This window comes from Mastigoproctus giganteus, chromosome 10 (genome assembly GCF_048544385.1).
Source record: "Mastigoproctus giganteus isolate SK-2022 chromosome 10, ASM4854438v1, whole genome shotgun sequence".
Taxonomy (NCBI): Eukaryota; Metazoa; Arthropoda; class Arachnida; order Uropygi; family Thelyphonidae; genus Mastigoproctus; species Mastigoproctus giganteus.
Window position 1 is genome coordinate 15,565,769 of NC_143584.1, and position 14,305 is coordinate 15,580,073.

A 14,305-nucleotide genomic window follows, 5' to 3' on the forward strand; every position below is an offset into this window, starting at 1 on the left:
AATTCTTTAATAATGGTTGAATTTTCTTTGAAGAGTTGGTTGTAATTTTATATTATTTATACTTTAAAAAGTTTTAATTCATTAAATAAATGCTTGTGAGGAACTTAATCATTTATTGAATACTGTCATTCAGTTTATTAATTAGTTATTGAAATGAATTACAGTGTGATTTAAATGAAAATAATAGAAAATAGGAAAACTTCTGATTAGGAGTCTCATTTTTTAACTCTTGCTCTTTTCTTGTAATGTAGTTTCCATCATGAAAGGATGAATTACTTTGTTTTTTTTTTCTGGGACAGAGGAATTTCTTTGATTTTTTGATGTGTATTTCCGATTTTGCATGATATGAGAGGGATGATTTCCTAGAACTGTATAGTGACTAGGAATGAGTACTTTAGTCAGAAAGCATTGGCATATGATGCAAGAAAGCAAGTTTATATAGCATCAACCAAAAAAAAAAAAAAAACTTTCCATTTCACCCTTGAATTTATTTAAGGGTGAAATGGAAAGTTGAAATGGAATTTATTTTAGCCTTTAATTTATTTAAGTTGTCAACTTCCACATTGACAGATGGAAGTTTGTTCCAGCAATCAATCACCCGCTGGCTAAAGGCAAATTTCTGCTCATCTATTCTACAACTGTCTTTCCTCAATTTGAATTTATGCCCCCTTGGGTGCAGAATCTAAGCAAGAGGAAGAATCCCCATCAGCATTGAGCTTGCTCAAACCATTCGAGGCCTTATACACCTCAATCAGATCACCTCGCAGGTGCCTAGTCTCCAAACTGCCCAATTTGCAGTCTTGGTAATCGCAACCCTTTGTTCCACTCAATAATCTTGTTGCCCTTCTCTGTACTCGTTCCAACAGCTCTACATCTTTCCCAAAATAAGGCCTCTAGACCTGTATGCAGTACTTAAGGTGTGGCCTGAACATTGCCTACAAGGGAATAATCACCTCCTTATCCCTGCCAGCAAAATTCTTGTATATCATTGATAAGACCCCATGAGCTACTCTTGCAGCCTGTTTGCAATGCTCAGAAAGTAAACAAGCCAGTAAATAGTAGCATCATTCTAGTTCCCCAGAGCTGAAGAAATTCAGAGCCATGCAATCTGTAGAAAAGGGTTGATACCAAGCATGTTTTACAACAAAAATGAGGTTATTCTGGTGAGTTGCATGACTGTCAATGCTTCTTCATACTACAATATGCTTATAAGCCATCCAAAGCCTACAATGTAGACCAAATGTCAAGGGTTGATTTCAGAAGTGATTTACTTATAGCAAGAGTATGCTTTTTTTCACAGTCCCTGTATGATTGTTGACATTATTTGAGAAGTGTGTTTTAAAGTGGCATCACACCCTCCTTATTCCCTGACTCAGGGTTCAAATGCCTGTGTTAACCTTCTTGGATCACTCAGAAGCAGTAGAGGGAAAGCATTTCCACTCTTATGATAATCCCCAGAGAGGTGGTACATGAGTAGCTCATTGAAACATCCAAAAATAAAATCTCTAACTACATCAAGGAATTAAATTTGTGGTTGAAAGGTTTGAGAATAAAGTTATTCCACAGAAGCAATATTACTATTTTTTAGAAATCTGTTTTGAAGGTTAGGTGACACATTTTTTTGCAAGAAAGTAGAAGCTACTGAATTTTAGAATTGAAAATTATAAATTTGAAGTGTGAAGGAGGCATTAGACTTTTATTACTTTTTTATTCTTTTGGGGAGGAGTGAATCAAGATACCAAGGACGGCATTCTGATTCACCTGACATTTCTTTGTAGGAAAGAAATATTCTTGGTGTTTGACTTCAAATAGGACAGAGCAATAGATCTTATCTTGTCCATGCTGTGGACATCAGTTGCATTACTTACTGACTCAAAGATTCTATATGATTTTTTTCCTTCTAGAAACTTTCCTGTGTCTATTCTGGGAATGTTCATTTAAGTGCACAAAACTTGCAGAGCAAAATTTTAAAGCTGTTTTAATCAAAACAGAACTGTTTTCAGATATCTCTGTCTTTGAAGTACATTTTTGTGACATGTCTAGTGTGACAAATTCTTGTGCTTTATTAATTATATGTATCTTTCATAGATTACAACTCTTTGTTTGTATTCCATAATTTTTTTCAACAATTTAATTTCAGGGTACAGATGAAACAGTTCGTGTTGTATCTATGGACAAAGATTTTCACATAGACTGTTACATTTGTGAGGTATGTATTGAAGCTTATAGACGTGATTCAGTATCTAAATGTTCTTAACACATTGGGTGTCCTATGTCCCCTGATGGGACACTTTTGTCTTAGACAGAAAGCCTGCATGACTACTGTCGGGTCATGAAACCTCTTTTTTAAAAAAAAAACACATAGTAGTAGTAGTAGTAGTAGTGGCATGTGATGCAAGAAAGCAAGTGTATGAGCTTATACAGCATCAGCCAAAAAAAAAAAAAAAAATCACACCATTCCCTCCAAATGCCTGTCCAGTTCCTCCTTAAATTTATTCAACCTATCAACTTCCACAACGACAGATGGAAGTTTGTTCCAGCAATTAACCACCCGCTGGCTAAAGGCAAATTTCCGCACATCTATTCTACATCTGTCTTTTCTTAATTTGAATTTATGCCCCCTTAGGTTCGTAATCTGAACAAGTGGAAGGATCTCATTAGAATTCAGCGTGCTCAACCCATTCAAGGCCTTATACACTTCAATCAGATCACCATGCAGGTGCCTAGTCTCCAGCCACTGCAATTTGCAGAACTTAAGCCTCTCTTGGTAAGAGGATCCCTTCATTCCCCTCGCCAATCTTGTTGCCCTTCTCTGTACACGCTCAAGTAAATCTACATCCTTCCTAAAATGAGGCCTCCAGACCTGTATGCAGTACTCAAGGCGTGGCCTGACCATTGCCTTATACAGAGGGACAATCACCTCCTTCTCCCTGCTAGCAAAATTCCTATATATCATTGACAAAACCCCATGACCTGCCCTGGCAGCCTGTCTGCATTGCTCAGAAAACTTCATATCTGACTGCACAATTACTCCTAGGTCTTTTTCATTTTCTACCACCTTAAGTGTAGTACCACACAGTTGGTACGTTTCTCTGGGGTTACTTCTACCCATATGCAGTACTTTGCATTTGTCAAGGTTAAACTTCAGTTGCCACTTCTTAGCCCATCTGCCCAAATTATCTAGATCCTGTTGCAGTAGCACACTGCCATTACTGTCATTAACAACCCTGCCAACCTTTGTATCATCTGCAAACTTCGACATTAAGCCTGATATACCTTCATCAATATCATTGATAAATATACAAAACAACAGTGGACCCAACACCGAACCCTGTGGGACTCCACTAATAACATTAGTCCGCGAAGAGCAACACCCATTGATTACCATCTTCTATCTTCTCCCACTTAACCATCCTTTTATCCATTGTAGCATAGTGGTGGGTATTTGGTCCCTGAAAGTAAAATTGCTTTGTAAGGACTGTGAGACGACCATTGTGACACGTTAAAAAAAGGGGATAATAAATATTTAGCAAAAAAAATAATGAATTTGTAAACTATGGGGTAATGAAGCATGCAACAACACAAAAGGCACAAAACAGTGTCGGGACCATTTAAACAATATCCTACTCCACATCATCTAATAGCCTTTAAATGTTCGTTTGTGCACTCCCCACACCCACATCCCAATGCACATTACATCTGAAATCACAGCCAGGAGTACCCTTCAATCCATTTCCCATATTTTGTCACCCAGGTAGCCAACTCCATATTCGCCTGTACAAAAATTTGGAAAATGAAAGGCAAATATACATTGCACTCATTATTCATCCAAAAGCATAATTTTTTTTTTTTTTTTTTTCTTTTCTGTAACACTCCAGGGAGACAACATAAGATCAGAGGAGTTCGTTCACAAAAGAGAAAGAATAAAAAATTCAAGAAATTGCCTTATTTGGTAGTCATGGGCTTGAACCGTAGTTACTTGGAGCATGTGCACTTTTGTACTGCCGTGCTTTAACATTGACTGTGGTGGCCACGTATTGATTTCCAACTGCAGATCAAACTGCAGTTTCTAACACTGTAGGGGAGACATTTGCTAAAATTTCTGCTGAAACATGCTTTCAGTTTCTAGCACTTAAACAATAGTATTTTGGGGCAGAATACTTCTCAATGTGGTCTGTGCTTGTTAATAGGAGAGACTGTTTTTACAGGGATGGGATATACAGTCCATTCCGATTATTTGGGACACATCGGGACTAGTGCATTTTGGCCCGATTAAGCGGCTGCCCCAATTATCCGAAGTTTCACGTAAATAGTTAAAAATACAATGTAATCCCCCCCCCCTTTACAATTAGTTCACTGTACAATCAAATCACGTTACGACGAACTCACCATAGTAAAGTACCATTCACTATACGATGTGTAGTAAGCACCGATCATTGTGATCACGTTTGTGAATTGAATTTTAATTCTATTAAACAGCGATTCTGATTAGAGAAAATATGAGGAATATTATCCACAGGCTATAAAAGTAAAGATATATTAAGCACAAATTTACCCTTTATTATCTTACCAATTAAAAAATTAAATGATACATGAAAATCGGAAGAATATACGTGATAATCGGAATAATCAATACGTACTGTAATATGTACATACAAACTAGTTGACATTTCTGTTCAATGACATTTGTGGGTGGGGGTTAAAATTTAAAACAGTAAAAAGATAAGTAATCAATAACAAAGAACACGGCACACACAAATTGCAAGTAACACAATACGTGCAAGTGAGACAAGTGAGAACAGAGTAACAAGTTACAAAGCTTTAAAAATAGGAATGAAGAGAAGATCTGAAAATTTTTTTTTTATGATTGTAGATTTCAATGAAGTATAAACTCATTTCACCATAATAACCCGCAGAATTCCAGCTGTCGGTATTATCGCAAATTCAGTAAGATCGAGTTTACTGTCCATTTATGATAGATTTCACTAACAGAAAAGGCCAATAAACAGGTGACTGCTAATTGTTTTATAGTTGTGACCTCCAGGATTTCGACCGAACCACGTGGTACCGTCGGAGACAATCGTAGGGTAATTTCCAGTGCTGAGGTCTCCTGCCCCGATTAAACGGCATTTTGTCCCAATTACGCGAAGTAAACCTTGGCTATTTTCTCGATTGGTTTCTGTTTTTTAAGATTTCTCCCAAATAAACAGCTGCCCCGATTAACCGGTGGCCCAAATAACCGGAATCCACTGTACTTGAATATAAGGGGCACAAGAATATTTCCTGATGCTGTAAAGGCAGTGATAGGTGGTTTGGAATGTACAGACTAATAGCTTAGCTAGAGCCACAAGCAGAGGTGAAAGTGATTCTTGCACTGTTATTATGTTATTACTTTGAGCCCTGCTGTGGGTCATCATGGAACAAATAAATACAAGGGCTGTGTTTGGGTAACTAAGAGTAAGAAAATGTGCACATATACTACTTGCATGTACACTAATGCAAGAAGCATTGCAAATAAATTTAATGAGTTTCAGTTACTGATTAAGTCATCAAATGCAGACATTGTAGGAATAGCAGAAACATGGTGTCACTCGGACATAAGTGATAGTGAATTTGAATATGGAGAGTACAATCTATACAGGAAGGACAGATGGGACAGGAGAAGTGAAGGGGTTGTGCTCTTAGTTAAGAAGCATATTAAATCTGAGGCAGCATCCAGTTGACATGGGTGACGAGTGCAGTGTTGAGTCATTTTGGTGTGATATAAGCACTGGGAAAACAAAATTGAGAGTAGGAGTGTGTTATAGGCCTAATGACTGATCAGTATACCAAACAGTTATGCAGAGAAATAGATTGATCAAGCAAATCAGAATGTCTCATAATGGGGATTTTAATTTTCCAGATATTGACTGGAATTTGTGGGTTGGTTGGACACACACAGACACACACACACACTAGCAACACTTTTGTGGATTTCCTGGATGACTGTTTTCTACAGCATCATGTTAGGCAACAAGAGGAAGAATACTCTTGATCTGCTTATCTGCATTTATTCTTCATGCATTAAAAATTTGCAGGTAAAGACCCACTGGTTGGCCAGTGATCAGTGTACTAATGTGGAATATAATTAAAGATATAATTACTGTCAGTGTAAAGGGAAAGGCTTTTGCCGTAAGGCTGACTACAGTGGTCTCAGACAGTTTTTATCTGGTCTTCGAGGGAATCAGTCTCATTCGATAAAGTTAGAGTCCGAAACGACCTCAATCTATTCTCAAACTTTAAATGGATGAGAAAGTCTGACTTGCTTGACTTGAAGCCCAGGTGAAAGGATGTGAGTGCTCAATGCCACTTTTAGCAAGCAGAATTGGTGCTGTGGGATGAACCAAAAGCCAGGTCACGGCACCCGATGCGAGACACTCATCTGCTGTTGGTAACATCATCAGTTGATGATGTTAACAACAGATTCTAAATGGGAAGTATTCAGGGAAGTAATCAAAGGAGCTACTAGGCTTTTTATACCAACAAAGAAATGCTGTTCAAGGCTTAAACCTCAGTGGACATCAGATGAACTATTGAGATGTGGCAGAGAAGAAAAGTGAATGGGATGTGCAAGTGAAAATTGTGCATTCCAAATTTGTATGAGTCTGTCTGCCATTTTTGCTGAGAGGAGGGAGTTCCTGTAAGAATCAGTTCTTTAAGTGTTGTGTTTTTAATATTACCGTTGTGCTAATTCTATTAATGCACAACTTACTTCTGCTATGTACAGTGCTCTGTTGATGATTTATATAATTTTATGGTTGTGCAACATGGTCACTGAATGACAGTTACAGCAAGCTGTTGACTGCCTCAGTTTCTGGACAGTGGCTTATGGTTTTTGGCTCTCACCTCAAAAGGTTGTTTACATATATTTTTGATGCAAATGGAATTTTCATCCTGAACCAGAACTGCTCAGACAGTATCATTCCAATAGCACCTGAGACAGAATTCTTGGGGCTTACCTTGATAAGAAGCTGACATTTCTCCAACACATCCCTCAGTTATAGACGATGTGCACAAGGGATCTGAACCACCTATGTGCCACTTTATCCCACAACTAGAATCCAGATTGTGCAAATTTGTCTTGCATTTTCATGAATGCAGTATATATTCAGCAGAGTTGTATGTTGTAAAGTTAGCATTGGACCACATTGTATATATAAAATAATTTATTGCCATCCAGTAAAGTAAGAGCAATACACTGGTACAGCCAAGCTAGAAGGGTTTACATAATTTGAGTGATAATAATAAAATAGGTGAATATGGCTTTAGCAAAGGAATAAAATAAAATGTGACAAGCTCAATGAAACTGGAAGATAACAAGTCTGCAAACTTAAAAGTTTGATATGAGTTTGATTAGAACCCATAATTACCAAAGGTGTATGCAGACTCTTTAAATGCATAACAGGCCTTATCAGTAATGGGATATAATCCTATCTTGGGTTCAGCTGATGCTATATTCTGAATATTCATTTGACTCATTTCTGCGGATCACAAGCCACATTAGGATTGAGTGTAATGATCTGGCAGATGCAACAGCCAGGTCAGCACAACTCCAAAACAGTTACAGCCTGTTATTCCCTATACAGACTGCAGTTAGATAATACCTATACCAAAGTACACCCCCATTGGCAACAGGCATGGCATGAACGGGTCACAAACAAGCTTATATAAGATTAAGCCTGTAATCAAACTGTCAGTATAGTCTGCACAGAAACCTTGTAGGAAAGGGAGGTTATTCCTCACTTCTGCTGAGGACTGGTAACCATCCTTATTCCTATGTGAGAGAACTGCAATGCCATTTTCCTAGTATCCCTATTTTAGAGCTGAACATTTATCTTTTACTGCTCTTAGTCATTTGGCTGTTGAGCCCTGTACACTGTCAGACAATGACTGTGTGTTGGCTACTTTTAATTACTTAAAATGATTAAAACTAACTTATTTAGATTTATGTAAAATATACTCTTAAAGCCTATATATATATATATATATATATATTTTTTATACTTTATTTGATAGACTCTATATATTAGGTGCCTCCGTAGCCAGGTGGGAAGGAGCAGCAGTGTGTAGCACACGCTTCTTGATTAGACCATGGTTCGAGCCCGTCACCACCAAATACGGAGGATGCGGAAAGGTCAGGGAATGACCACCGCATATTCCCAGAGCAATATGGCCTTAGTTGCTAATGCTCCTAAAAAAAAAAAAAAAACCAAACAAACACTATATATTCCATAAATGCCTTTGACATATGACCAATTTTCGTAGGTCACTGAATTCTTTTGTCTTCATTTTACCTTTTATTGTTTTTTATGACTGTTTCATTTTATAGCTTCTATTACTGATGCGTCAATAAAACCCAAATAAAACATTTCTTTTTCTTTTTTCTTTTCTCTGTCATCTAGGTGGGATTTTGCATTATTGTGATGCAATGAGACTGGATCACAATAATGCAAATTTCTGTTTTGCTTTAATTGCTTTTCACATTTTTAATGTTTGCAGTATTTTCTTATTGAACACTAATCCATTTTTTAAGAAATCAATAGATAGTAGCCATAATTTTCACTATTGTATACAGTGTGTGCAATGCCACTTCTGAATTGATCATCAATATTAGTAACTCCAGCTTTAAAGCAAGGAAATCTTCTAACATTACTGTCACTGGTATCCTCTTCATACACATTTTTATCAGCTTTTCTTGAAGTGGCTGTGGTTTCATAGATTTTAAAAAAATTTGATCACTGCCCACTGTTTCAAAAGTTGGATTTCTTTTTTAGGAGCAATATCATACAAACCACTGTTTCTAAAATATTGCTTGCTGATTGATGTTTATATTTGGGGCTCCCTCCATCAAAAAAGGAACTGAAATTCTGTGTAATAAAAAATTTTTAATGAAAAATTCAGAAATTATCATCCTATGCTATTATAACTAAACAAAAAAATATATACAGTAGTCCCTCGATTTAACGGACTTCGAATTCAGCGGACAAAAGATTTCTGTCCTAAAGGAAAAATTTAGAACCTATTTATATCTGATAGTGTTGCACATCAGACAGATATGCTGAAAATTCCTTCTAATGAAATAAAGGCTGTTTTACTGCTAGATAATGCAGCTGCTTAACCTAACGCTGAGAGGTTAGTTAGCAGGGATGGGAGAATTAAATGTGTTTTTCTGCCTCCTAACACTACTTCACTGATACAGCTGATGGATCAGGGTGTAATTGTTGCTTGTAAGAAGTTGTATAAGAAGTTTTTGGAAGAGGTGATGGTTGTTTTGGAAGAAATAGAAGACGCAGAAGAAGATACAAGAGGTACCAGGACACTGCGCAATTTACGTGCATACAACATTAGATCTGCTATCTTCAACTTAGCAGCTGCGTGGAAAGATATGAAGATTACCACCTTGGCTAATGCTTGGAAGAAGTTATATGACGTAGGACCTAAAATGGACTTTGAGGGAGTTGAGGTGTCTAATTTTTGGGACAGTCTTCTGAGGGCCGTTAACAAAAATGCAACTGAGAATGATGTGGAACAGTGGCTCAAAAATAATGAAGGTGATCCGGGCTATCAGATTTTTTCTGAGGGAGAGATTCCGGAAAATGCTCTTCATGGAGAACAAGAGGACGACGATGATGATGAAGAATCAGTTGCACCTCATCCTAAGTTGTCTGTTATAAGACAGCATATGGATGACATTATACATTATATTGAATTATCATCAGACCCTGATGTGCTTCCTTATTATGAACATTTTAGAGAATTTCGATCTACAGTAATAAGGAAGCAGCACCAAGGTGTAAGGCATCCTGGAATGACATTCCAGCTGGAAGACAGATCTATGTTAGTTTTTCAGGGTCCATTTTCAAAAAGTTAGTACGTAAATCTAATGGATATTGGTGCAAAATATTTTTTACATTTTGGGTGTAGTTTAAAATCAGTGATTTAAATAACTTGTATGTACAGATTGAGTTAAAGTAGATTGATTTATTGATTTTATAGGATTGTGGAATGCAGCTAACAGATGAACCAGATAAACGTTGCTATCCATTGGACAATCACCTTTTATGCCATGACTGTCATCTTCGCAGGCTTGAGATGATGGGTCAGAGTCCTTTACAAATGCAACGTCCCCTTCAAGTCAGTGATCTTTAACATGTGCTTCTTCCCTCTTTCCAGTGCCATCTGTCTGGGTGCTATTTTTGCCTCTGGCTGTGGCTATTTTAGTTGGAAGAAAGATTGTGTGTATTTATATGTAGTTAGCGTTCTGTTAATTTTAAATGGTGTGAAAGCATTATACTGCCACAAAGAGTGAAATATAACTTGGTGAACAGATTGTCTTGTCACCATATGATAACTTGTACATATAGATGTTTTACACATAGGTTATTTTACTCAGTCTGTGACTAAGTATTTTTGTTATGTTCTGTACTTAGGTAATTTTTATACGAGTGTTAATATTGTTTAACTTGATTAACTAGTAGCTGAGTTTATATTTATACATTTTTTTTCTTTTATAATTAGTTATTCGAGAGTTGAAATTTCTTATTTCAACTCGTAGTTGATTCTTTTATTGGATTTTCTCCCTCCATTTAAAGTACAAGTTGTAATATTTTGACTTATGGTATAAAATAATAGTGTAGTTGAAAATCAGAGCATGTTAAGGAGAGATTATGTGAAAGAATATTTTGATACGTGTTACCACTAATAATTTATATATGTACAGTACTTAATCTGTAAAGCATTTATTGGAGCTCAACTTTAGTGTATTAAGAGAGAACCACAAACCCCATAGTTGCACATATCAAGAAAATATCTTCAGATATTTTCTGTGTTTTTTTTTTTTTTTTTACTTCCCCATAACTGGCTGTATTATTTCATGTGGTATATTACAGTAGTAAAACAGTATTTGTATTTCAGAGTGCTTGTATGAGGTGCAGCTAGAAAGTTCTAAAAATTACTATATAAGCAAGTTTAACTACAATTATTTTTTTATGTTCCCCGTTGGCAGAGGAGAGTAGCTTGATATAGAGCTTCCCTTGGACACCTCTAAAGTTATTCTCTTCTGCTGCAACTTGAATTTCTGGAACTAGTTGTTGATTGATTTTAATACTCTTGACATATGCTGCTGCTGAACTTTCTTTCAAAGACCCAAAATGTATCTTCTTCAACTTAGTTTTGATACTTGAGAATAGACAGAAATCAGATGGAGTCAAATCAGTGGAGCAGGGAGGGTGCCATCCAGGGGTCACCTTGGATTCAATTCCATTTTTCCATAAGAAATTCCCTTACTGATAATACATTGAGCTTGCACATTATCATGATGCACCACCCACTTGTCTGGCCACAGTTTGCACCTTTTTCACAACATTGTTTCCTGCAGATGCTTCAGAACTTGAAGGCAAAATGTTTGATTGGCATTTTTTTTTATCAATGAGCATGGGCTTGAAGGTTGATGTTATCCAAAAGGTCAGTGGAAATTTGCTCTTGACTTGATTATTGGTCGTGAGTTAATTATTTTGGCTTCATCTTTGTGCAGACCTTAATTTCAAGATAGTTTGTTAAAACAAACATTCATTATTCACCCCCAGTTATTCTACCATCACTCTGATGTAAATTCTTCAATTGGTATAAACAAATTCCCACTCAACATTTTCATTAGTTTTTGCTGTGATTGGATGACAACTAGATTGAGAATTGTTGTGATTAAGACTTATGAAAAAAACAAAAAAAAACTTAACCACGACAAATATAGCAAATTCCAGCTGCAGTTAAGTTTGAACTTGGTAAACTGCAGTTCTGCTTCTATGTACCAAGACACCTAAAAATAAAATGATATAAAATACAATGAAATATTTTACTTTTTCATAAGCCTGTGATATTACCATGTTGTTCCCAGTAAAGTTGTTATTGCTGTTTTCTCTTTAGAAAATTGCACATTTCCTTTGCAATTTTCTTGTCAGCAATAAAGGGACAAGTTTTTACAAGAAAACTTATCCCTTTATTGCTGTTTCTCCATAAACTTGTGACAATTCATAAATCTGTGTGTTGAGTTTGTCTGTTTTAGACTGTAATTTCAGGTTCATGTTCTCCTTCATAAATTTTTCAGACATTTTATGTGAGACAAAATAAACACAACATATGTCTGTTATATGATAGATTAAGAAACATAACTTTGGAGTTTTTGTCATTGATCACAACAGTACTTTACTGTTGTGATCACAACAGTACTTTACTGTGGCTATTCCTTGAACTTTCTAGCAATGCTTCACATTAATTATGCCTTTAGCTTTTCTAATTTTTTTTCTAGCTGTTGTTAACTGTTTGTATTGCTCATATCTGTCAAGAGAAGTTTACATTTTTGATATTTCTTTAAACAATATATATATCTTGTCATGTTTATGCCTCTGCTTTTTTTGATAAAGAGCATCCTAATTTCATAGTTAATCTTTGACTTATATTTGAATACTGTTTGTGATTATATTCTCAGAAAAGAATACATCTTTACAGTCTTTAACTAACACTTTTCTGCAGTAATCTGTTGAGAGTTCTGCTTTGTGCATTTTCATCTTTCAATAGTTGTTATTCAATTCCTTCATACATGATATCTTTGTACATGGCTAACATTTGTGAGTATATTTTTCTTAATAAGAAACTGCATTAAGTGTTTAACCTTAATTGCCAGTGGTTGCATCAGCATTAAATTAAAGGCTGTTGAAAGTCTCTGTTCATCTGCTTATAGATCTTTTAATGGTTGTTAATCCACAAGCGGCATGTTACTTGCATATATATATATATATATATATATGAGCATTTAATAAAAGTTCTAAGAGTTAGTATTTCATTCCATTAGAAAAAATTTCACTTTTTTTTTTTTTTTTTTTTTTGTAATTAAGCCAAGCCATGGTGGATTGGCTTACATACCCTGTTCTGATTGTATTTATTTTATTTTTATATTTGCTACCAAAATTAATTATAAAATTTATAATTTCTTGTTTCATTTGATGCAGTCTTTGCTGCTACGACAAAGTACTTTTACCAGTAAATTATTGAACTTGTGCCAAATCAAATTGAAGGTGTCAAATAATGCAAAAAAAAAAGAAAAAAAAAAAGTAGAATTGGTTTATTGTCATGACTTAATTGTAGTTGCTAAGTATTAATATCCATTAATATGACAGTAAGGAATTTTGACAGAAATTAAGGACTTCATTATTAGAAAGGAATAGCGAAAGCTTAAAAAGCGGTACTCACCTTGAAATTAATCTGCGATGGTTTACTTAGGAAGCGTGGTTAATGTTTAAGTTGAATTGTTGAATTGAAAATTAAAAGGGAGGGAAGTAGATAAAAGTTGACTGAGTTAAATAGGCGCAAGGAAATAGAAGTGTACACATCCAATCCTTGGTTGTCATCGAAATAAAGAGAAGAAGGAATGATTAAAAACTATGTAAGTGAATCCGATGAAGCCAATAGTCTTTACGAGGACTTTCGTTAGTTAGAGAACGTCTTCAGTTGGCAATGTGTGGGGAGAGAACGCGCGTGATATTTTAAGAATAAAAAATTATACTCTCGTGATGCCTTTTTTGACATGTGGGAACTTTAATCTCGAGAGGTTCCAAATTGGGGAAAGATTGAAGGGGAGTTTAGAATTTAGAATTTTGAGGTTAGAGTGGTGCTTGTACCATTCAATAACTAGGGCTTCATATTGGAGTATTCTGTAACTGGATTTTAGTTTAATGATTGAAATGGCAGAGTCGATGAGCGGGTTGTGGTTGTGAGTCTGGGCATGAGTTGTAAGTTCTGTGACAGATTGGTTGGACATGAGACTATGAAAATGGTAGTATGCACGGGTATTGGATGTTTTTGATGAGCCAAATTTAGTAGTGGTACTTCCGATATAACATGTGTTGCAGTTTGGTTGACAATTGATGAGGTATATAATATTATTAAGGTCGTTTGTAGGATATTTGTATGAGTCTTTATAGGTGCTGAAGAAGGATCCTAATTTGTTGTAGGTGGAAAAAACAAGGGAGATATCAGTGTTGTTAAATAGGCGTCGGAACTGTCCTGCTAGTTCATTGTGGTAAGGGAGGACTATGCGGATGTTTGTTTTATTTTTGTCTTTGGTTGGGGTGTTAGATTTAATTTTATTTTTAGCGTTAAGGATTGTATTTAAAATAAGTTGGTGGGGGTAACCTCTGGATATAAATTTGTCGGTGATATACTGTATTTCATTGTGAAGGTCAGTGGGTAAGGAACTGTACTTTAGTGCATT

General features: G+C 35.8%; 1 protein-coding gene across 1 annotated transcript in view; it reads left to right on the forward strand.

Annotated features, from left to right (window-relative positions):
- LOC150078795 (uncharacterized) overlaps nucleotides 1-10,332 on the forward strand; it is a 74,300-nt gene extending 63,968 nt beyond the window's left edge. Inside the window, exons 7-8 of the mRNA XM_090382285.1 lie at nucleotides 2,141-2,209; nucleotides 10,036-10,332. Of these exons, the coding sequence (XP_090238411.1) occupies nucleotides 2,141-2,209; nucleotides 10,036-10,188 (222 nt within the window). The 3' untranslated portion in view covers nucleotides 10,189-10,332. The remainder of the gene's footprint in view (nucleotides 1-2,140; nucleotides 2,210-10,035) is intronic.
- Nucleotides 10,333-14,305: the final 3,973 nt, after the last annotated feature.